Source organism: Crocodylus porosus, unplaced genomic scaffold (genome assembly GCF_001723895.1).
Source record: "Crocodylus porosus isolate Cpor-Errol unplaced genomic scaffold, CroPor_comp1, whole genome shotgun sequence".
Classification (NCBI taxonomy): domain Eukaryota; kingdom Metazoa; phylum Chordata; order Crocodylia; family Crocodylidae; genus Crocodylus; species Crocodylus porosus.
In genome coordinates, this window is record NW_017728951.1 from 44,591,311 (window position 1) to 44,614,932 (window position 23,622).

The 23,622-nt window shown below is 44.6% G+C and overlaps 1 protein-coding gene across 1 annotated transcript in view; it reads right to left on the reverse strand.

Moving 5' to 3' along the window:
* KCNMA1 (potassium calcium-activated channel subfamily M alpha 1) overlaps nt 1-23,622 on the reverse strand; it is a 997,979-nt gene that overhangs the window by 43,700 nt on the left and 930,657 nt on the right. The window contains exons 25-26 of the mRNA XM_019555536.1: nt 7,768-7,962; nt 2,683-2,801 (exon numbers count right to left, since the gene is read on the reverse strand). Coding sequence (XP_019411081.1) covers nt 2,683-2,801; nt 7,768-7,962 — 314 coding nt within the window. The remainder of the gene's footprint in view (nt 1-2,682; nt 2,802-7,767; nt 7,963-23,622) is intronic.

The window sequence follows — 23,622 nt, forward strand, 5'->3', positions numbered from 1 at the left end:
GGGGTTTGTGGGGGGTTAGGTGTGGGGATGGGGTGAGGGAGCATGTGGGTGTGTGTGAATATGTGGGGTGTGGATGGGCATAGGGCTTGTGGGGGACTGTGTTGGGGGGAGGTAACTGGGATGTGTGAGCAGGTCTTTATGTATGGTGGGGTGTGCTTGTGGAACTCGCCCTATGAACCCACACACTCTCTGTCTATCTTGCCCTCCCTCCCTCATTGCACACACATGCACTCTGTGCTTCCCTCACCACAGACACACAAACACACACTCACTCCCTTTCTCTTTCTCTGCCTCATTGGTCTCTCTGTCTCTTCTCCTCCCTTACTGCATGTGTGTGCTGACATGGAGACATAGACACTCCTGCGCCCAAGGTACTGGTGCAGTCCTGCGATGCAGCCCGGGGCCATGTGGTGTTGAAGCAGGCATGCAGGGAAGCAGTGAAAGCCAGGGCAGGCAGAGGCTTGCTGTGGGACGGGGGGTTGGGGGGGGGGCACGACTGGGCCAGCCTTGTTGCTGGCTTCTGCCAGCTCCCCCTGGGTCTTACTGCCCCAGGCTCCTGTCATCTTTGACAGGCAGCCAGGAGCAGATAAATGTATATATATATTTTTTAATTCTTAGGGGCCCCACAGGCCAGATAGAAAGGCCTGGCAAGCTGAATCCAGCCCACAGCCTGCATTTTGCCCACCCCTGCCTTGTAATCTAAACACAAGTCCTCAAAAGACAGCCTGACCTCAAAATCGACTGATTTCTCTGGCCTTTGCCTCTACCTGTCGTCCTTGTGTTCAGGGAAACCAAGAAACATCATGCCACCAGGCACCTTCTGCATATGTGAGTACCTGGCACAATCATAAAGTTTCCTTTTAATAGTTGTCTGTGGATACCCAATGCTTAACTCCTATAACACATTCCAAGAACACCTTGTCATCCTATGTTGTACTGAATCCATTTTTAACTGATTCAGGTTCCTTGCCCCCCACTACTTTGGTAAACCATTCCAAAAATTTACTTTCCTGATACAAACCTTTGTGTAATTCACAGTGCAGATGTATTCATGGTCAGTTGGTACCATTGGGCTCTCATACCTATAACATATTTTGCCATAGCTAGGTCTTCTCTTCCCTGATAGTCACACAAAACATTTTTATAAAGATCATCCATTCCCCAACTTCACCTTCCATAATTTCTGAATCTATCTATCTATCTGTCCTAGGTTCAGTCATAAACATTCATAAACTATCTTGTGTTTTTGAAGACACCAACATAACCTATGCTAATCTCAAGGGTCCTACAAAACCCACTGCCCCATGGCACAGTAAGGCTAATTTACAAAACCTGCTGGTGAAATTCTGTAGATAGGAAGCACCTGTAGACTTTGCAAGGAGGCCCTGGGCTGTGTTTCCAAGTTAACAGTGACTTTCTTTACATTCTTACATCACAGAAAATCAGTCTACTACTTTTAAGCACTAATGGACGTTTATAGAAATGTCAAGGGTTTTTTTTTTATATAAGGGGAAAAAAAACCAAAACCAAAACTGATGATCACTTGCCCCCACTAATAGATTTTTTCCTCCATATTTGTTTAGAACTTGCAAGAGATCCCGGTTGGCAATTTGGGAAGCAGAAGCCTTCCACAAATCAGCAAAATATTGACATAGCAAGTACAAGGAAAGGCAGTGTTTCACTACAGAGCTGCACTCCCTGTGTCCAAGGCTGTATCTGAAGAAATCAGCCTAAAAAAATCAGGTTTCTCTCAGTTACTAAAATTTCATAGACATTAGGGCTGGAAAGGACCTCAGAAGATTAAGTCTAGCCCCCTGACCAAGGGGTAGGAAATCAGCTGGGGTCATAGGATACTAGCAAGATAAGCATCCAAATTTCTCTTGAAGGCATTCAATGTAGGTGGTTGAACCACCACCGGTGGTAGGCTATTCCAGACCTTCGGGGCTCGTACAGTGAAGATATTCTTCCTTATGTCTAGCCAGAAATGATCTTGCAGGAGCTTATAACCGTTCGACCTTGTCATTCCTTGGGGTGCTCTGATGAACAATCGTTCCCCCAGATCCTGGTGGACACCCCTGATAAACTTATAGGTGGCCATCAGATCGCCCCTGAGATCTGCGCTTTTCCAGGCTGAAGAGTCCCATTGCTCTCAGTCTGTCATTGTACGGTCTGTTTTCCTGATCTCAGTTAGAATAGTGTTTATAGTTTAAAGCATAGTTAAGGCTTTGTGAAGCCCTTCTTCCTTATAGCAAATTGTTTTGAACAGATTGAGATTTCTTTAAGGGTATAATCAGAATATCTTGGAACCTAACAAATGACAAATGAGACTAAGTTGAATACTGAGAACTGAAATTAGCATTTGCCTTTTTATACACTAAAAACAAAGTGAAAAATAAAACACTCCCCCCCTCCCAAAATCTATATTCTGTGATATGGTCAATGCTGCCTATATTGCCTGGTGCACTTAGCTTCTTATATTTAACTTGCCAAAAGGCTGAAATAGGCAACTGAAAATGGTTAAAAATGTTAAAAACCATTAGCTAATTTCTATTATTCATACCCTATCACAATTGTAGGGATCTTACAGGCCTGGAACACTGAACTGCAAAGAGAAAGACAAAGGGGGAGAAGTCACGGGAGAGAGTGAGAGAAAAGAAGGAGAATGTAGAAGTGTAGACCTACCGTTTAGTGCATTGGCTAGGTGTATTTAGATGTGCATCCCGCAATCGGTAAATTCCAAAGCAAAGCATATTGTATGTTTTCAACGCTTTACAAAACAGGTCTCCATAACAACCACCATCCTAGGAGAGACAAAAAAAGAGGAAATTAAGCTTATATGCTGAGGACATTATCTCTAACTTTATCTGGTCACTTAATAAATGGAAAGATATAAATCTGGGAAACACGAAATGCCTTTTATTTGAAATGGGAAACCTTGAAAAAGACTATGTACTATACAAATTAAGAAAAATACAATCTCTGCAAACTGCTGATTAAAAAAAAAAGACTTTTCTACTTCTCCTCCTTTTATTCCTACTTTTTCCCCAGGGGTCCTATTCTGAAAGTACTTGCATTTTTTAAGTCATCACCTTGACCCAAACCATCACAGTGGTGACAGTGCAGGAAGAAGCTTACAAAAGTCATAAGGTGTAGATGATAGCCATGATGGAGGGTGAGGAATGTATTTTCCAACTCTTAATATTTCTCAGTGGTTAACATGTTGAAAACATTGCTGGTATTTTCATAAGTAACCTGAGAATGATTCAGATTAGTTATCAATTTACTATTAGGCTAGATATAAACCCTTGGTGCTTAAATGCAAAAGGGCAGGTCTAAGCCACTGCCACTAACTGACACTCTCCAGGTGAGGTACTAGCTCAGTAGCATAGAGAAAGACATTATTTACCAGTAACTGCAGTGCTCCAAGAGGTCTTGTCCCATGGGCCAGATCTGGCCCGAGAAGGGATTTTGTCTGCTCTTCAGTGGTTCTGAAATGCTAGGGGCAGCCTGGCCTGTGGTGTGTGCAGCTGGTCCCACCACAAGGCTGGGGCAGCACAGGATCCAGACTGAGCTTTCTGGCAGCCCCAGCTGCAGTGGCTCCTTTTGGCTGCCACTGCCACTGTCACCGCTGCTGCCAGACCCACCCCGCTGACTGGGCACCATGGCCCATCCACCCTGAATACAGCACCAGGGCTGCTGGATGCAAAGGATGGGCAGGATCTCCATGGAGACCAGCCAGGCCCCATGCATATGGCAGGTAGATTGGATGTAGGTGAGCAGCAGAGTCCAGGGGTCAGCAGGGCCAGGGCCAGGCATGGGATTGGGATCACAGGGCAATGACAGCATGGGGCCAAGGTCTGGGGCAGAGCTACCATTAGAGGGCAGGCCATCCCAATCCCAGTCCAGCCCTGGCCCCAACCCCGCCCACCTGTCCCACACCCAGACACTGCTCCACATCTACTTGAAGCCCCATCCCTTCCACCCAGCCATGTGCCCTGCCCACGCAAGTTCCAGCTGGTCTCCATCAGCTGCATCAGCGCATGTGGCAGGAGCAATGGGAAGTGGATTGAGGCTCTACACTGGGCCCCAGACCCACAGTGTCACCACATAGTGATCCTGATCTCAGTCCTGGTCCTGGTCTCTCTGGAGTGGCAGGGGCTTAGCTGCATTTTCCCCCTGCCTGCGCTGGTCAGTCCCTAGCACATGGCTCCGCTGCCACTTCTGGTGCCGATCCAGCCGGGCTCCTCCCATTCCCAGCAGCTTGTGAGAATCCAGCTTCAGCTGTGTCCTGCTCCGGATGGGACAGACCCACCCGGGTCAGCACCAGCCAGCAGAGGCAGTGGCGGTGGAGCCGTGTGCCGCTCGGGACTGACCAGCGCAGGTAGGGGGAAAGTGCAGCTGAGCCCCTGCTGCTCTGGCTGGGCTCATCCTGTCCCGAGCGGCACATGGCTACTCCTCTTCCCACACACATCATGTCAGCAGTGTCAAGCTGATGTGGTGCGTGTGGGAACTTTGTCCCTTCCCCAGCCCTTCAGCAGCCATTAGGAAGCTGCTGAGGGGCTGGGGGAGGGACAAGGGGTGGGAACAAAAGTAAACAGTGTCGCAGCACCATGGGCCACAGAAAATGCCTTGGCGGGCTGCATGTTGGACAAGCCTAACCTAGAATATCCCCCAAGAAGACACTTGGAGAGCTGAGTGTCACCAGTTCTGAATTTGGTAATTCAAATATGCTCTGAGGATCCAAAAAAGTGGATAGTGACCAATGCTACAGTGTCATCCTACTGCCCTTTTCTGAATCTGTTCTAGTTCACATAAATCATTTGGAAACACAGGTAACCAGAACTGGGGTCTTATTAAAGTCTTGCATAGTAAGAGTAGTACTTCCTTTACTCTCCTTAAAAGCCCCACCCCATATGCCAGACAATTAATTTGTTCTTTTTTCTCCCACAGATGCACCATGGTGTGCTACACATGGGAAGTGCTACACATGCAGGTTTTGCAATGTTCATGGTCACTCTAACAGTGAGTGATATAACTGGTCTCTCTCTTCCTCCATCCCAAGAGCCTCTGTCTTATTGAAATTATTCTCGAGTCCCCAAATACATGACTTTACACCTTGTACTGTTATATTTTATTGAATTTCTATTACTACACTCCCTAACATTATCTCATTCTTCCTGTACAATAGTCCAAAGCAAGTTAGATGGATAGAGGGAGGAGAAAAAGGAAGTGATCCCCAGAAGCTCGCCCCATCTGAAACCTTAATCCAGAGTCTCTCTGATTTGGTGGATTAAGCATAGACAGATGGAATCAGGTGAATCTGTGTGGTAGAGGCAAGATGATCTTTCCTCAGAACTGTAAGGACTGAGAGCCCTGAGGCTTGAATGCCCCTATTGGAATGGCCAAAAAATAATCCTGAGGTTACTGAGGAAGGAATGATGAGGCCTGGAAGGGCTGGTTTGAGCCCCAGGTCTCTTCTGTAAGAGAACTCAGGCTGAATCATGCTTCTTCATGACACAGGGAGGAAGAGTCTTGCAGTCTACCCTCTATAAGGTAACTGGAAGTGACAGTAGAGCAGTTGTGTTGCCAGTGCCAGTGTATGATGTATGGCAAGGAGCAGAAGCTAGTTCCAGAAAGTTTGCTCAGTCTAAGAAAGAAAGAGGCAACTGTGAGGACACTAGAATCAGGGATTAATCAGGATCATCATCTAAGTTCTTGGTTCCCTCCACCTGGAACAAGCCTGAATGAGGGTTTTAAAAGTTCAACTGGAAGTCAGCATCAAGACTGCAGAGATGTTCTTTGCCAAAGGAGATGACACTGAGGAATGCCTAGGACTCAATAGAGCCCAAAGGATAGGACTCGAACGATAGGGCACCTATACATATACTCCAGTGTGTTGGGGGCTGACCTAATTAAGCAGAGCTGCTTTAATTAAAATGCTTGCAGCACCTTGTGTATTCAATGCCCCACATTTCAAAATGGTGGTAGGGGCCCACTGTCCTTTTGAAATGTGGGATGCTGAATACATGAGACACTGCAGCACTCTAGAGCGTTCTGATGAGAACACTCCAGCAGACTAGATAATCGAATCTGCTCCAACATGTTCTAATTAGCATGCATCGCAGTACTGTCTAAGTGCCCATAGTGCCAGAATTTCAGTGATCTTTAACAGGATCTGTGTGGGATCTGGAAATCTTGGATCAGAAGAAATGAAGTCTTTCTGATCCAAGTCCTTGTCCAGCCCTGCATTGAGGACTGCCTTTGGATCCAGTTTCACGTGTGATTCATTACAGTTTCTCCAGTGCTGATGAGGTAGAAGGTCAAGACCTGCTTTCCCACTCTTCCCTATCCTGGGAGATAAAAAACCTGCATGTGTAGCACTTTTCAAGAATATGGGACTCTCCCAAAGAGTAAAGGTGTTGCTCATGCAAGCAGGACATAAGCAGGACACTGTCTTAGGATGGATGTAACTTGAGAGCTGGATGAAGCCATGATGGTGGTTTGCTGAGAGAACTCAAAAATAAGGGACAATGCACAAGTCCTATCTTCTCCTTTGCCCAAAGAAAAGGAGGGGAGAGAGGTTGGAAAGGGATTACATAATAAGTGGAAAACGAATCCCCAATAAAGTCAGAGAGATGACAAGATCATAAAGAGTACACTGTTTATTAATCAAGCCAGAGAGAGAAAAAAAAAGCAAGAAAAAAACCATAATGGAAATTCTTCAAAAGAAAAATTAAAAAGGATCTGCAAGCCACATGCAAAACAAGATGACAAGACAGTGATTCATTTTGAGCCAAGGTGATTAGGCAAACTAATGAATGGGAGCATGTAATACCTTTTACGTAATTGGTGCAGAGTACAATGAAAGTTGGACTCTGGGTGTGCCATACCCAGTTGGCAATCTGAAATCTCTGAGCTCAAGCACTGATGGCACATGCACTTTGCAAAGTGAAGATGTGCAGATAGACAATGTTTTGAAGGAAAACAAGGCTGGATTCAGAGAAATTTCTCCATCCATTAGATCCAAAATTAGCAAGTTTGCATGTCTATCATTCTTGGTAGGGGACTGAAAATATCAGGAAAGGGGGTTCTCATGTGACATTTAGCACATGTAGATTGTGGTAAGTCTGGAAACAAAGCACTTTCTCCTTTCTTGCTACATTACCAGGCTTATGACAAAAGCCATAAGTCCAGGAGCACATACAGTTAACAAAAAAAAGGTAATTGGAAAATTAGAGTAATTGTTTTCCCTTGTGGCAAATAAACCTACCAAATGTCAACCAAGATTCAGGTTCAAGGCACCTTGAAAATGAAGATATGGGGCAAATTCTTCTCATACTTATATCAGCTCACCCATCCCTTTGGATGCACTTTTTAACTTAGTCAGCCCCACTGTGGCATAGTTCTGGAAAATTTAGCAGACAGAGTGGGGAGACCCAGAAACTTCACCTTAGAGGCACTTTCCTTTTTTACTTCCAGCAGCACCTGGAGAGTGTAGGCCTGTGGGTCCTGATAGAGCTTCTTCACTGGAGAAGGACAGTTTTGATACCAGAAATGGCAAAGTATTGTCAGACTTGTTAAAAATGTTCAGTGGGCTTCAGGTCTTTGAAGGGAAAGTTACAAGAAGGAAATGCTATCCTTACAGGCAAACATTTAAAAAAATCCTCTCACAGGAGACAAAGTGATTATAGAATGGGGTGAGTACAGTCTTTATGCTGTAAATGATTAAAGCAAAGCCTCAACTTCACTTTTACTTTGTAGTCTTACCCCTAGGTCTGCAAAGGGCCCATCGTACAAAGCCAGCTGTGCAACTCGACACCTGTCCCTGTTTGCAAGCGTCTGAGGTGTGCTGTACCCTCCTCTCAGTGCGTTCTCCTCAGCGATCAGAGCTTCCAGCTCTGGTGTGGCTCCTCCTGTTACCAGTGTCCGTATCAGCGTGAGGATATTGTCATTGAAGTATGTCTGTGGAGATAAAATAAAGCTCTTTAGGCAAACACCATTACAGTCACAACGAAAGACATCCAAATTACAACTTTTCTGGGTTTCTGCTGTTTAAAGTTCTTGGCTGTCTCTTCACATACTTTTCTATAGAAAGTGAAAAGACAGCCGCCTCCAATTACTCTCTTTTCTACTATCCCATTAGGCCTCAACACTACAGCCTGCCTTTTGAACACCAATTCAGTCTGATGTTTATTAAAGAACAAAAATTTGAATGATTTATGTTTCCTATAATTGGCATTAGGGGCAATGCACTGACCGCTTTCCCTCTCATCACCTTCATGTCTACTAAGTACAGGCTGGAGATGCGTCATTGTAACATGAAGACCACATGTCAGGCTTGCGCAAGCTAGATTGCCTTTTTAGGCTTGTCACTGATTCGTCTGGGAGATTCCTTTGTGCCACAAATGTCATTGCTTATTACCATGGCTGGACTCTAGCAGTCTAACCAATGCGTTGCACTAAACATCTTATTACGAGACTTGACAGCATGCAGACATAAGCACGTATCAATTAAACATTTTGAGTTCATTCCAGATAAATGTATGATGAGTCTGGGATCCTGGTGGTCCTTTTAAAAAACTCTAGGGTATAGGGTTAATGTGGTTTATTAGAGAAGATTTACTCCACGCTGACATTTTGCCAGCCTCCAAAGCGTCACTGGTCTGTCAGGCAAACAATGGGCTTTTAAAATATTAATTCGATGCCAGACGTATAACTCTCAAGTTCATTGAAAAGAAGTAGACTGCTCTAGTTCAAAGACATCTGATTAAATAACTGCAATAGACAATGATGCATATCCCGCAATACGGACCATTTCACAAAATGCACAAAAGTAGAGACCACCAAAAGAGCAGATATTATGACTGCCAACCCTATTAATTTTTTTTTCTGAAGCTGTGCAAACCATGTTGTGAGACAGACTAAAATTCTATACAAGACCGGAGAGCAAAAGCTTGCTTTCCTTCCTTTTTGACCCTTGGCTTCAACCACTGGAGTTAACTAGGCCATACCAAAATTATATCTGCATTAACAGTGCACTCTCAAACAACTGTTACAAGCCAGAATGTTCCATGCCCCTGAGAGAACTTGCTGGCAATAGGTGCATTTGACCCAGGGGGAACTGAGGCATGGGAATAAAGCAACTTGCCCAACATCAGAAAGCAAGGCTGGTTCCTTCTCATTACCTTGACTTCTCTTGTTGAATGTCATTTTAGTTTCATTGTTCATTTGTTATGGCAATCATGCAGAAAGGGGGAAAAGCTTTTAATTAACTGTGAATGTTTTTATTATTATAAGTTTTGCTTCCATGACTTCAAGGTCTACTGTTTTACATCTTTCTAAATTAGAAAAAAAAAATCTAAATAAATACAATCAATCTAGTGACAGAATTTATCTATCTAGTGGAAGGAAGCAGATTCACCACAGAATTGCTGTTTTGATCATTACATACACAAATATTTCCACTGCAGTTTCAGCATGCTCAAAATTTGCTTTTTGAAGTTTTCAACTACACGTACTTGTGTACCCAGTGGATCAGAACTGCCCCAAGATCCAGGGCATTTAATAATGTCAGTAATGTTATGGGAGCAAGTATATAACAAAGCATTCAAAGGGCAGCCATGACAAGGAAGGGGAGGGAATTGGTTTATGGTCTTTTTCAAGGGAGTACAATTATGAGTGATCAGAAGCAAAAGATGACAAAGTATCCACGTTACTGGGTGATGCTTAACCCAGGGGAGAAATCAAGCTACTGGTATAAGTATTATAAGGAAAATGGTTGAAGCCCCATTATTTTAGTTTAGTGGTTCTTAGTCTGTATCCCTCACTAGACTCAAAGCACCATTTCTAAAAATGCCGGTTCTTAGTTTTCGCCCCAAAATTGTGACTATAAGTAAAAATGCAATTCTGTTGTTAAGAACTAAAGACCACAACAGGTCAGAATGCTTATACCACTTGTTTGAAATATCTGGTTTATCTTGCAAATCATGTTTACACAACTAGTAGTTATAACGTTGCAGGGTAGCCTGTGGCAACCCAGGGTGCTGCACCACTGTGTCTGAGAACCATTGTTTTAGACATTTAAAGCTAGACTGGATAAAGCAACAGACTATCTAGAGTACGAAACAGCTCCTCCTTGTCTGGGGTAGAAAATGAACTAGGTGACTTACACCAATAGGGATTTATCAGCTGACACTTCTTTGTTCTGCCTTTGCTTTGTGTATCACTGTGGTTTTTTCATAGGGCACAGAAAGGTTAGAGTAATACCAGTTAGAATAAATGTAAATGAGAAGTGGATCTGTTATGATTCAGTTGAGTAATATCACCAGTACCAAACCAGTATGAGAAAAAAGACAGCCTGGCCTTTGCCAAGATTTCCCACTGACCTTCCCTCTTTCAGTTACTTACCCACACTGATATCAGTGAGCTAGGGAATCATGTTCAACCCCTGCCAATACACCACTTTTTCCAGTGTGGGAATTCTTTAGAAGCATCCTTTTAGAGTTTAAATTTCTTTCTAGGCCTGTGTCACTTATATGCAAGTTTAAGGACCACAATCAACCCAATTGGCTCTCATACATAAAGCAAATGATCTCTCTCAGACACAAATTCCAGAGATACTAAGCCAAGGTTTACTCTGACGTAGAAGTGAATGCAGTTGCAGAAGCACCATCCTGTCAGTGAGTCTGTAAGAATGCAGGTCAGTACATTCTGTAGAGCAATCTAGGTACACACAATCTAGATAACTGTGTATTGTTATATTTTGAATATTTTTTCTTACAATATGTATACATACGTATCCGTTGGCTAGCCTTTTATTTACAGTTCATTGTTCTCTTTTTCCCCCATCTGGTAATATTTACTAGTATTGATTGGTACTAGTCTCTCTTTTATATTCTATATTTCTCTTATTTCCAATCAATAACATATTGGAGCATTACACAAAGGCCATGGACAGTTTTACTAGTACATGCTCCCAAGCTTGTTTATAATCTTATTAAAGCAGGCATGAGAAATATTCTGTTACTCTAAGTAAGACCACAAGATGCCTTAAGCTTGGCAAAATGACTTGTTTCATAGGCCTTTTAGCCAGGGAGTTATGGCAAAAAGAGAAAAGCTGGGTCTTTTTTCAGGTCAGCTCTTTAGTGGAAATTATTAGGTAGTCACCTCTCAACTCTATACTTCCTATAATGTAGCAGTATAGCTGTGATACATGGAATCCAAGGCCTAGGACATACATTACTATCATTTTGCCAATGCACAATTATTTCCTATTGTAAATTTACTTGTGCATAACCACAGAATTAACCACTGGGAACCTTAGCTGAGACTTCAACATTCATTTCACTCAAGAATTCATATGAAAACTGTGAGGTGGAAGTGAAGGTAAAAACAGAGAAAGAGAGAGGCACCTGTCACAAAATCATTAACACAAAAATGTATCAAATTAAGACAGGAAAGCAGCATCCATACGCGCTTGGATGTTTGTTTCCCAGGGACAAGAAGCAGTGGCACACCTTGTGCTGCTGCTACTTGTCCCTGGGGGGACACCCATGCCATGTACACTCTGGCACATAGTATGTTACCCTGGGTGGGGTAGGAGAGGGTCTGGGCCCAGTAGCCTTACCGGGGGCCCTGGGGCCTCCTAAGGCTGTAGCAGCAGCAATCCTGCCAGTTGGAGCCTGGTCAGCCAGGCTCCGGTTTTGGAGCTGCCACCACATGCACGACTCTGGTTATGTTTTGCACAGGTTTTCTTGACTACATCATTAGTACAATATAAACCGATCTGATGCACCCCCACCTCCCTGCTCCATGATGCTACCTTGCAGCATGAAAAACAACTGAAGGTGCAGTATGTAGTGCTGCAAACATACTGCTTGGCTGCGCTCATCTGGACACAGCCAAGAGGCCCTCATCTGACCTCAGCCACAGAGGTGCAAACCAGGAGGTGTGGCAGCCTTACACTTACATAAACAAGAGGGGAACCAGGCCTGCTGTCAATGGAAAAAAATGCTGTTGCAAGAGAATGGTCTCCCACTGATAGACAAATGTCAAGGCAAAATTAAGACATTTATTTGCAAAGCAGGACACATTTATCTTGGAACAATGGCTCTATTTGGGTTTCACACCAAGAGACTGATGTGGATGTCATCATTCCATCAGATGCATGAGTGGAACTGAGTGACAGTTTCTGTTCATGCTGCCATCACTGAATGCAAACAATCTGATTTTGCAAATGGACTGTTCTTGTACTGCCACCAATGGGAAAATGCCTTATCCTAAATATGAGGCAGAATGATAAATTTTCCTCAAGAGGGAAATTTTGGATGGGTTAAAGGTATTCAATACTCCGCAGGAAAAGACTGATCCTCCATGTTCTCTAGTTCCATGAAAATTAGTTCCTCCTCCATTAAATTTTGCCTCACATAACAGTGGGAGGGTGCTCAGCACTTCAGTGGATCAGGTTTGAAATTAAGGTAAAAATGGCCAAATTAAACCATACATTTCCTTTAGAAGAGCAATGCTCTAAAATTAATGTAAGTGCTCTTTTAGTGGCTCTGTGGGAGGGTACATGTCCTGGATATGCCAGTACTTGTCAAAAAACATTCTGCTGAATGTTTTTAGAAAGGTGCTCTAGCACTTAATGTAACATGCTACTTTTCAGTAACAACAGCAAAGACCTTTTGTTTATTGCAAAATCCCTTCTTGTTGCTTCCACAAACTGCACACGCACTGAGATGTTAGTACAGAACCATTAAAAATTATGACCAGTATGAGAACATTTACTGGTTACAATGCTACATCAGATAAACGGAAATGCATCATAACCAGCCAAAACATGGATCCGTGACAAAATCTATCCTAGATATCTGATCTAGCAGTGCCACCTAGCTCAAAGAGTTGAATTCCATGCCAGCTCTTTAAGAGTGTATGTTTTGGGGCTGCTTTTCAGTTTGTTCAACCATTTTTTAAAGTATAATTACCAGAGCGCTTATGTTTCGCCGTTAGTGCTGTCAAGTCTTTTAAACTAATTGGTCTTTAACAGAAAATTTAACTGAAAATTAACACATCTCTTAATAACATCACTTTAACTTTAATGGCACTCTGTCTTTCATTTATAATTACACTAAAATTGTCATTTTCCATGTCATATCTGCCATTTTTTACATTTGCAAGTTTTCTTGATTTTTTCTGTGAAAGAAAAAAATCCAAATGCTACAATAGTTACATAATATCCTTTTCAGCATGATTTCTGCTTTTTCCTTACATGATGTAGTCCATTAATGGAATCGCCTGTTTCAGGTGAATGCATATCCAAAGATGGAGCATGATCAAGCTAATATTGCTAACCCAGAGGAGACCCTTAGGATAGGGTGCAAAGGAGAAACAAAACAATGTTTTATATTGCACTACATTTTTAAAGTACCTCCCAACTCTTTGAGTGTTAGTGTGAATCCTCTGGGAAAGGGGATGTTTTTACTGCTTGCTATCCTTTAAAACATTAAATCACAATTAAAAAAAGCTCTTGTGTTTCACAATGTCCATCTGCTAAATGGAAACATTTCCTGTTCTGCAGAAATGAGGCTGTAGAGGACTACAGGGTTCTACTGATAAATTGCCTTCTATTGCTTCCACCTGTTCAATGTTTCTGTTTACAGAATGGAGAAATGAATGATGTAGACAGAATTACAAATAAAATAAAGTAAGTAGGTAGGTAGGTAGGTAACCAGTAGGAAGGAAGGAAGGATATTTAAACACAGGTCAAGAGATACCAGAATATTTAAAGTTAAATCTCATTATCTGATTCTGAAAAAAACCCTGTACAATTCCCTGTAGATCCCCCAAATCACTGGGACACAGGGCATGTCCACACGTACAATTAATGTGCCTGAATTTTCTGTGAAAAGATTTTTTCATTAAAGCGCAAGTGTAGACTACACGTACTCCCCTGTCAGGAGCAAATTTGCTTCCAGTGGGTGCCTCCAGATAAGCATGGATGTTTGGTTCCTCAGAGACAAGGAGCAGTGTGCGTTGTGCACTGTAGCTACTTGTTCCTTGGGAATGTCTGTGCCACATGAGCTTTGGCGCATGGCAAGTTACCCTGAAGATAGTAGGTGAGCCTGTGGACAGCACAATGTTGGCCCCAGCAGCCTTATCTGGGGTCCTGAGAGCCTCCTGGGGCTGCAGCCATGGCAATCCTGTCAGATGAAGCCTGGGTGGCAGCCACAGCATGGCTCTAGGTGGCCCAGCTCCACTTTTCAGCAGCATGCACTGTTCCGGGGTTTTTTTTCTATGGGTTTTTTTGACCCCTGGATATCCAAGGCTCAATAAAACCCATGGAAAAAAAACCCGGACCAGCGCATGCTTGGGCAGCACACCCTTGCAGTATGGAGAATGTCTGACTCTACAGTATATGGTGCTGCAGGCATGTTTGTGGTACCACATACCACACAGCCACACATCTGGATGCACCCAGTGGTATCAGTTCAGTCCAGGGCAGCTTTTGCCCCCCTACCCTGCTCTACTCCCCTGCAGCAGGGGGAGCTCCAGAATTCCCTGGCGCCAGTCTCAGGCTGACTGGGGCACCAGGGCCAGGCCTGCGCTTCAGGGAACAGTGGGGAGCTGCCTGGGAGCAGTGGACAGCTCCTAGCCCCACAGAGCTCAGGACTGCAGCCAAGCTTAGTGGCGCTAGCTTGGGTTGATGCCCTATGTCCGAGCATGGAGGTAAGCAGCACTGAGACCAGGGAGGATGGGACAAGGAATGCAAGGAAGAAGCAGCACCAGTCCCCAGCTTTGCTTTCTCTTCACATCTCCCCCTCACTCCCCCTGCTTCCCACCTGCGTCTCCCCATCCGTACCAATGCTGCCTCCCCTGCCACATCTTCCCCAAGTCCTGGCACTGCTCAGCTCCTCGATGGGTGGGGAGCAGAAGTGGGAGCTGACTGGGGCATGCACTGACAGAGGAAGTCTTAGTCCCCTCAGCCCTGCTGCTTCCTGTGCAGTAGGGGTGTGCAAAACATGCTGTATTCAATTTGAATTTGGATTCGACTTGAATCCGGTACAGTGATTCAATTCGTTGATTCAGATCACTGTCCTGATTCGATTCAGCCAAATCTGAATCTGAAGATTCCATGTTGGTTTGGAGAATCAGTGATTCGGCCACAGACAGTTTTAAATGTTTCTTCTACATACTTTGATGTATCAGGTGCGGCTTGTGAACACTGCAATGGTGGGATGGGGCAGATGGAGTATCCCACACAAGCACAGAGGGATTGTAGGGGGACCCCGGATGCCCCCCCAGACCCAGGATGCACCAGTCACTAAGCCGGGGAGCAGGAGTGGGGATCCCCTGTGCGCACCTCGGCAGACCCAGAAGTGAACCAGAAGTGCTTCTTGTCCAATTCTGGGTCCACTGCCAAGCATGCTCCCACGGGATGCTCCATCTGCCCCATCATCTCAGCATTCACAAGCCACCTGGTACCTCAAGGTATGTAGAAGAAACATTTAAAGCTGTGTCTAGATCCATATTATCAAATCTTTTGGAATCTCTCCAAATCAATTTGGACGGTTCCAATTCAATTTGGAGAGATTAAAGGGTCTCCTGATTCAATTTGAATTTGGAGATTTGACTGCCGAATTGGGCCAAATCTCTGCCGAATCAAATCAGTGACTGAAGGTTTGCACAGCCCTACTGTGCAGTACACTCCCAGTCAGCTCCCACTTCCTGCCCATGCCTGGGGCCAAAAGCTGAGCAGTCCCAGAACTGTGGGCAGCTTTCCCCCACCCCAACCCAAGCCCCTCCCTCCTCCTGTGGCCCTCTGCTGTCTAGGCTGACCAGAACCAAATTGCACCTAGTCAGCATTTACACATGCGCTATTGCGCAGTACCTAATGCACCATCAATCTATTACCTGTATTTGTTGCAAAGGATACATTAGCCAAATTTACTACGCAGTAAGTCCTGTGCTTTTGTAGAGGCTGTCACTTTACTGCACATTAGATTAGTTTAATGTGCAGTAACGCTTCTCGTGTAGACACAGCCACACAGGAATAGAAGCATCATATTGAAAGAACCTCAGACTGTGACAAAAGCGCTGGAAATTCTTTATGGCAGCTCTTGAAGAGTCATGTTAAAAAAGAATCCCTGAAACTCACTGCACAGCCGTAAAGGTCATAGAGATGAGGCTTGCTGGAGTAAGTGGCAGTTCATCATCTGGAAAATGTTTTGGCCAAGAGGTATAGAAGAAAGTCAACTTTTTCAAAGACAATTAAAATTCCCTGGTTTTCAGCTGGATAGGCCACTGCAGAAGGACCATGAGTTTTAGAAGGGAGCACTTTCTAAAGTCAGGTCCCTCTCCAGTATCTTAAGCTTTATTATATTTATAATTGTAGGGTGATTAAGCTTAGGGTGAGAAGAGGCTTAGCTTTCATCAACACCTTTGTGACAAAGAGCGAATCTATATACTCTTTGTCACACACACACAGACACACACACAGATCAATTTGTAGATGTTGAAGAAAATCAAATGCCAAAGTATATTCCAGAGGCACAGTAAAGAATAGACATGTCCTAGATGACAATCTAAACCAGGTGAAGTGCACACAGCAGTTTGGTTTTACATAGCATATTAATAATACACTGTAGGTAGGGAGCACTGCTACCCAGCTATACTAAAGAGAATTAAGCCTGCTTGCTCATTCAGGGGTGCTACCATTAAACACATTTATATAGTAGTAACTTATATTAATTTATCATTTAATTGTACCCAGGGTTTGTAATCCTGGGAGTTTCATTATACTCAGTTGACAACGGAGGGTGGAATTTAATTCTAAAAGCAACGTACTGAGTCAGGTACAGTGGACCTAATCATGAAATCCTTACTCATCTCAAAGTGAGTTGGTATGTACCAGTGTAACACAATGGATTTCTCTCTTGCAGAATTCCTAGGGAACAAGAAGCATGAAAGCATGACTTACATCAGTTCTGCAACACTGTTGGATCTGTTGTGATTAATGCTCCAGGATCAGTTGGAGAGAAGGCAGAAGCAGAACTCACAACAGGTGCCTTCTGTCAGGAAGGCTAGGTATTGCAGGGTCTATGGAGTAGGTATTCTGGGAAATAATCCCCTCTTTGAAAAGATTGCAGGAAAAATGCCTTTTCCCTTATACCATCTCAAGAGGCATACAGGAGAAAAGGAATGGAAGATGCTGAACATTTTACACCAACTAGGAAGCAGAAGAACCTCCTAGGAACAGAAAAGGTGGCAAACCTGCCTCTCATAAACAAAGTGCTGGGAGAAGGAGACAGCATAGATATGGAATAGTGAACTGGTACATAATTACAATGGGGTGAACTGTTGGCTCCTTTTTCATCTTAATTAGCATATTTTTTTCAATAACAAAATAGTCTCCCTTGGGCATTGCAAAGACTTCCTGAGCTTCACACCATGCTTTAGTTGCTTACTTAACAGTGAAAGTAATCTTGAAAAGAGCGTCTGCTGAAGTAAGAAGCTATAGAACAAGATAGAATGTTGGTACATAAATGCTTCATTAGTAAAATGGTCATTTCTATTTAGTGGACATGTTTACATGAGATGCTGACTGTGCAGTAGCTGAATAATACCGCATGGTACAGCACTAACAGTGCTAATATGCTACTGTGCAGTATTATTAAGCTACTGTGCAGTAGCATCACTTAAAAGGTGTTTGCCAGCACAACTGTGCAGTAGTTCCAGTTACTGTGCATTTATTTAGTACTTGATTATACAAGTACTAAAAAAATGTGCAGTAACCACTGCACAGTAGTGTCTCATGTAGACACAACTACTGAGAAGCAAACTAACATGGTAGTAGGACATTCTTCTGAGCTGGGTTTTCTGAGCATAAACATATGACTGTGTGTCACAGGAAAGCCTTGGGAGAAAAAGAAGGATTAGACTTTCAGTGACTGACCGTAATGATAAGAGTTGAGTTATCGTGTGCTCTTTGGAGAGTTATGCCTAATTACCTGCTTACCTGGCTAATTTAGGAAGACAGCAACAGAAAAAAAATCCTCTCCTTCACACCCCTCCAAGAAAAGGCAACAAAATTTAAACCTAAGTATTGTTGGAAAATGACTTGCTGAGTGGGAAGGCCACTTTTCTAACTCCTATGGGCTAGAAAACTCTTGATCTTTCCTATCATGAGCTATTTTAATTATAAGAGAGGCATAATAACTGCCTAATCCTAACACCCAAATAGGCAATCTAGGCTGTCATGCTTTCTTCAGGCATGACTCATGGGTCTTTTTCAGTTAACAGGTTTCAATATGCTGATTTTAAATCTTCACAATCAATTGGTTCCAAGATAAACAGCCTTTACTCACCAATACTATGATAAGCAAAAGGATGAATTTTGTTTGAATGCTTATTGGCATTTTCCAAACTTGTTGGCTAGGGACAGACATTCAAAAGCCTGAGCCTGAATTGATTCAATCTTTGCAGATTAGTCTAACCTGGCTAGGCTAAACCAGTTTGTAACCAAACAGACATTCCCTCTGGACTGAAAAATGCAGGTACATGCCTGCAGTGGCTCAGGCTAGAAGCTGGGGGGCACTACAGCAACCCTCCTTCCCCTTCCTTTCCCTACCCTTCCACAGTGCTGAGCTGCAGAGGGTGTGGCCAGGCCCTGGCAGGATGCTCTGATTAGGGAGGGGTTCCACCCCACCACCCCACCCACCCAGTGACCAGCCCAGCAGGTAATTGATAATACAGTGTTTATCACCTCATTAATAAAACAACTGAGGATCATTACCAGCTACCTGTTGATTTTGCGTGTGTCCGGTCTGCCACAGCACAGACCATAGCCAGTATGTGGCCTGCTAGCTACTGCTGTGTGTCTGTGTAAGGCAGAGGGGATGGTGGAATCCCTTCTTGGAGGGGCAGAGTGAGAGGGGAAGCAGAAGCCAGGAAGATGCCTGCAGTCTTTCCCAAGCTCCAGCCAGAGAGAAGAGGGGAGGGGCCAGCCCTGCTGCGGAGCAGAGAGCCCTGCTCAGCCCAAAGAGCATGATTGGATGCTGTGGGAGTCTGATTTAACTTAAACCAGCACGGGGTCTGGGACAGACATTGCATAAACTGGTTTGAACCAAATCAGTTATGTCTGATACTACATTCAACCAGGTTTATCTTAAAGCAGTTTCAGCCATTTTGAAACTGGTTTATGTACACTGAACTTACATTTTGTTACAGGTTTTTAAACCGGTTTACGTGCACCAAATACCTGTTCTGTTACAGGTTTAAACCAGTTTCTGATCACTTAAACCAGTTTATGTGTAATGTCTGTCCTTAGCCATTAGGTCTGCCAAACCTGACTGACAACTCACAATGATAGAGTGTCTTGTGGGTTTACTGATATTCATAGCACCTATGGGAATGAAATACAGTGAGATATTTTTTTACGTGGGTTTCCAGTTGTGACTGGAACATTTAGAAGACTGGTAGAGAATAGAGATGAATAAAAGACAAAAATAAACATTAAATAATTGTGAGTTCAACTTTTTTGGAATGACCAAAAGCTTCTTTTGACTCAGATGAGAGTTACAATTTGCTCCAAAAAAAATCAATCAGGTAACCTATCTCTAATACAAGTTAGAAATTAAGCTGACTGATCTCTGATGTCATGGAAGCAAATTTCCTTGGAGAACTCTGGAAGTTTCCATTCATACTTATAATAGACCCACAACCAGCCCCCAAATTTGAAGCTGCAGATCTTGACATGAACAAACTTTTTAATCTATAGCACAGATTTTGAGTGAACATCCAACACATTGGTCATACTAATACCATTTCATTTTAGTTCATTTTATGTGCACAACTGCTTTTCATGTGCATACACGATGGATGTTTATAGACATGCTCTGGGAAGCAGGCGGTGCGCTTTACTTAGTGAGTTGCGCTAATTAGGGAGGCACTCGGAGCCCAGGGGGTAGCTAGTATGGGGGTCCAGGAAAGGTGGTCCTTCCTCAAGAAGGCTATCCTTGGGGCGCAGCAGGACGCAATTCCTATGTGCAGGAAAAGGGGAAAAGGGTCCAAGAAACCTTTATGGCTGAGCGTGGATATCCAGGCTGGCATGAGGGCAAAGAAAAAAGCGTACTGGCGGTGGAAGCAGGGGGCAGGAACAAAGGAGGAATACACCTCCCTGACCCGAGCTTGTAAGGATTTGGTGAGGAAGGCTAAAGCAGCACTGGATCTTAGCTTAGTTTCTGGGATTAAGGATAACAAAAAATCCTTCTTCAAAGTGTACAGGTAGCAAGAAGTCTCGGGGTAACACTGAACCCCTACAGGACAGGGCAGGGCAGTTGGTGACAGATGCACAAGAGAAGGCAGAACTCTTCAACAAGTTCTTTGCCTCCATGTCATGACAATGGGGTGCTCTCCGGTGACAGCATAGAAAGGCCCGGGAAGGATGCAAGTCCCCTGGCTGTTAGTTCAGACCTAGTTAAGGATTACCTGGAGGACTTATATGTGTCCAAGTCAGCGGGCCCGCATGACCTTCATCCGCGGGTGCTGAGGGAATTGGCTGGTGTCATTGCGGAGCCATTGGCATGGCTGTTCGAGGACTCCTGGTGCTTTGGCCAAGTCCCTGAGGACTGGAAAAGAGCCAATGTGGTCCCTATTTTCAAAAGAGGAAGAAGGAAGAGCCTGGCAACTACAGGCCAGTCAGCCTCACTTCTATCCTAGGGAAGGTCTTTGAAAAAAGTATCAAGGGCCACATTTGTGAGAGCCCTGCAGGGGAAGCGATGTTGAGGGGTAACCAGCATGGGTTAGTGCAAGGCCAATCCTGCCTGACTAACCTGGTCTCTTTCTATGACCAGGTAACAAAGAGCTTAGACATGAAGGAGGAAGTCGATGTCATCTTCTGGGACTTCCAGAAGGCCTTTGACACAATGTCCCACTCAATTTTGGTGGGCAAGCTGAGGGACTGTGGCACTGACGAATGCATGGTCACATGGGTGGCAAACTGGCTCCAGGGGTGAACTCAGAGGGTGGTGGTGGACGGGTTGATGTCGACCTGGGAGGGTGTGGGCAGTGGAGTCCCCCAGGGCTTGGTCCTTGGGCCGGTGCTGTTCAACATCTTCATTAGCGACCCAGATGAGGGTTTGGAGAGCACCCTGTTCAAGTTTGCTGATGACACCAAGCTGTGGGGTAAAGTGAATACACTGGCAGGCAGGGACCACATCCAGGCAGACCTGGATAGGTTAGATAAGTGGGTGGATCTGAACAGGATGTGGTTCAACAAGGACAAGTGCAGGGTGCTGCATCTGGGGAGAGGGAACCAGCATTATGGTTATAGGTCAGGGGCTGACCCTCTTGGCAGCACAGAGGCAGAGAGGGATCTTGGAGTCAGGACTGACTCCAGGATGAATATGCATCATCAATGCGATGAAGCAATAGGCAGAGCCAAGCACACCCTGTCATGCATCAACAGAGGCATCACTAACAGGTCCAGAGAGGTCTTGCTCCCCCTCTTTGCGGCACTGTTCAGGCCGCACCTTGAGTACTGTGTCCAGTTCTGGGCGCTGCACTTCAAGAGGGACGTGGAGAACCTGGAGAGGGTCCAGAGGAGGGCCACTCGTATGGTTGAGGGCCTCTGTGGCCAGCCCTGTGAGGAGAGACTGAGGGACCTGAATCTCTTCAGTCTTCGCAAGAGGAGACTGAGGGGGATCTTGTGGCTGCCTACAACCTTATCAGGGGCCACCAGCAGGGCCTCGGGGAAAGTCTTTTCACCAGGGCCCCCCTTGGAGTCACCAGGAACAATGGCCACAAGCTGAGGGAGGATAGGTTTAGGTTAGATATTAGGAAGAACTATTTCACGGTAAGGGTGGCCAGAACCTGGACTAGACTTCCCGGAGAGGTGGTGCTCTCACCTTCCGTGGAGATCTTCAAAAGGAGACTGAATAGGCACCTGGCTGGGGTCTTATGACCCCTGCCACCCCCAATGCTGCTTCCTGCCCATGGCAGGGGGTTGGACTCGATGATCTGTCCAGGTCCCTTATGACTCATTGATTCTATGAATCTATGATAATTAAAAGTGTCCGAGTGTCACCTATATTAGCATCCCTGTACTGAAAAAATGGCATTGGGGTTCTTCGAACTACAGCTCATTTGACAAGCCACCATTTTTCAGTGCAGGAACACTGGTAGATGTGATGCTAGAGGTTCCTGGAGTGCATTAATTGAATCTGCTTTGATGCACTTCATTTACAGTGCATCAGAGCAGCCTTCCTTCATGTAAGTGCCCTGTGGGTTTGGATGTTGTAGTGAATTTGGTCCGTCCATCCATCCATCCATCATCTACAGCAGGTGTGTCAAACATACAACCTATGAGCCAGATCTGGCCTGTGGAGCAACTCTGAGAAGCTGTGGGCCGTGGCCAGAGGGAGCCAACTGTAACAGAATCTGCAGCCATTATGCCACATTGGACATGATGGTCAGTGGCAGGAGGGTAAGCAAAGACTGAAGCTGTCCCAGGTGTTCCCCAGCCAGACCTCCTGTCTGTACTGCTGCGGAAGTACCTCTTCCTTCATTGACCCCGATACCAAACCATGCTGGAGGAGCTGCCACCATCATGTGCCCTGGGCTGGAGCCAGAATTACTACCACCATGTGACCCATGTCAGAGCCAGAGCTGCCACCGAAGCACAACAGAGCACGTGGCAGCAATGGTGGCCCCAGCACCAAGCATGTGACAGAAGCCAGCGCCTTGTGGTGCAGATCTAGCATGGGGCACAAGATGAGGTTTACCCCTATTCTAAAGCATTCCTGAACTCTGAAAATAGTCCTTCATAAATTGTCTTTCTTTTTAAATGTGGCGCTTTCCATGTTTCTAAACAATTTCCATTTAGCGTATTATAACTGCTATTACTGCACCAAGATTGCCTCCTGAAAAGTCTCTAATTAGGAGACAGATAGGATAAAACACTGCTCTAAACACTACTCTATTTCAATAATTTAACATTAGATTTATCACACATTAGGCCTATTGAAAAAATTCATAACAAAATAAGATACACCATACCCACACTCAGCCATTATTATCTACTTTATCAGAGACTTATTGTTCTGTTTCCACTGAAAGGTATTCTGCAAAATTCACAGAGTGTATTTCCTACTGGTTCCATAAACCTTTTAGATATGCTCAAAATACTCAGTGACAGCACAAGGCAGTGCTGTACTGTGGTAGGCTGCCTCCTCCTTGCATATGCCTTAAAAAAGCACTGTGAACATGCCAACAACAACCTCTGTCCTTAAACAGTTGTTTATTAGGGAGCTGCATCTGTAGAATCTTAGGGTGCCTGTAGACATGTGGGGAGGCTGCTCCGATGCACTGTCGATTAATCGAGTCTGCTGGAGCATGGTAATTAACATGCTTCCAGCAGCCTCTGCATCTCATGTATTAGTGTCCCTGCACTTCAAAATGGCAGCAGGGGTGCTTTAACTAAAGCTCGTTTGACAATCTTTAATTAAAGTGTCCCCACCACCATTCTGAAGCAGGGTGATGTTGATACATGAGACATTACAGGCGCTTTAATTAGAGTGGCTCTCAGAGATGCTCTGACTAAAGGTGCCCCCACCCCCCACTCTCACA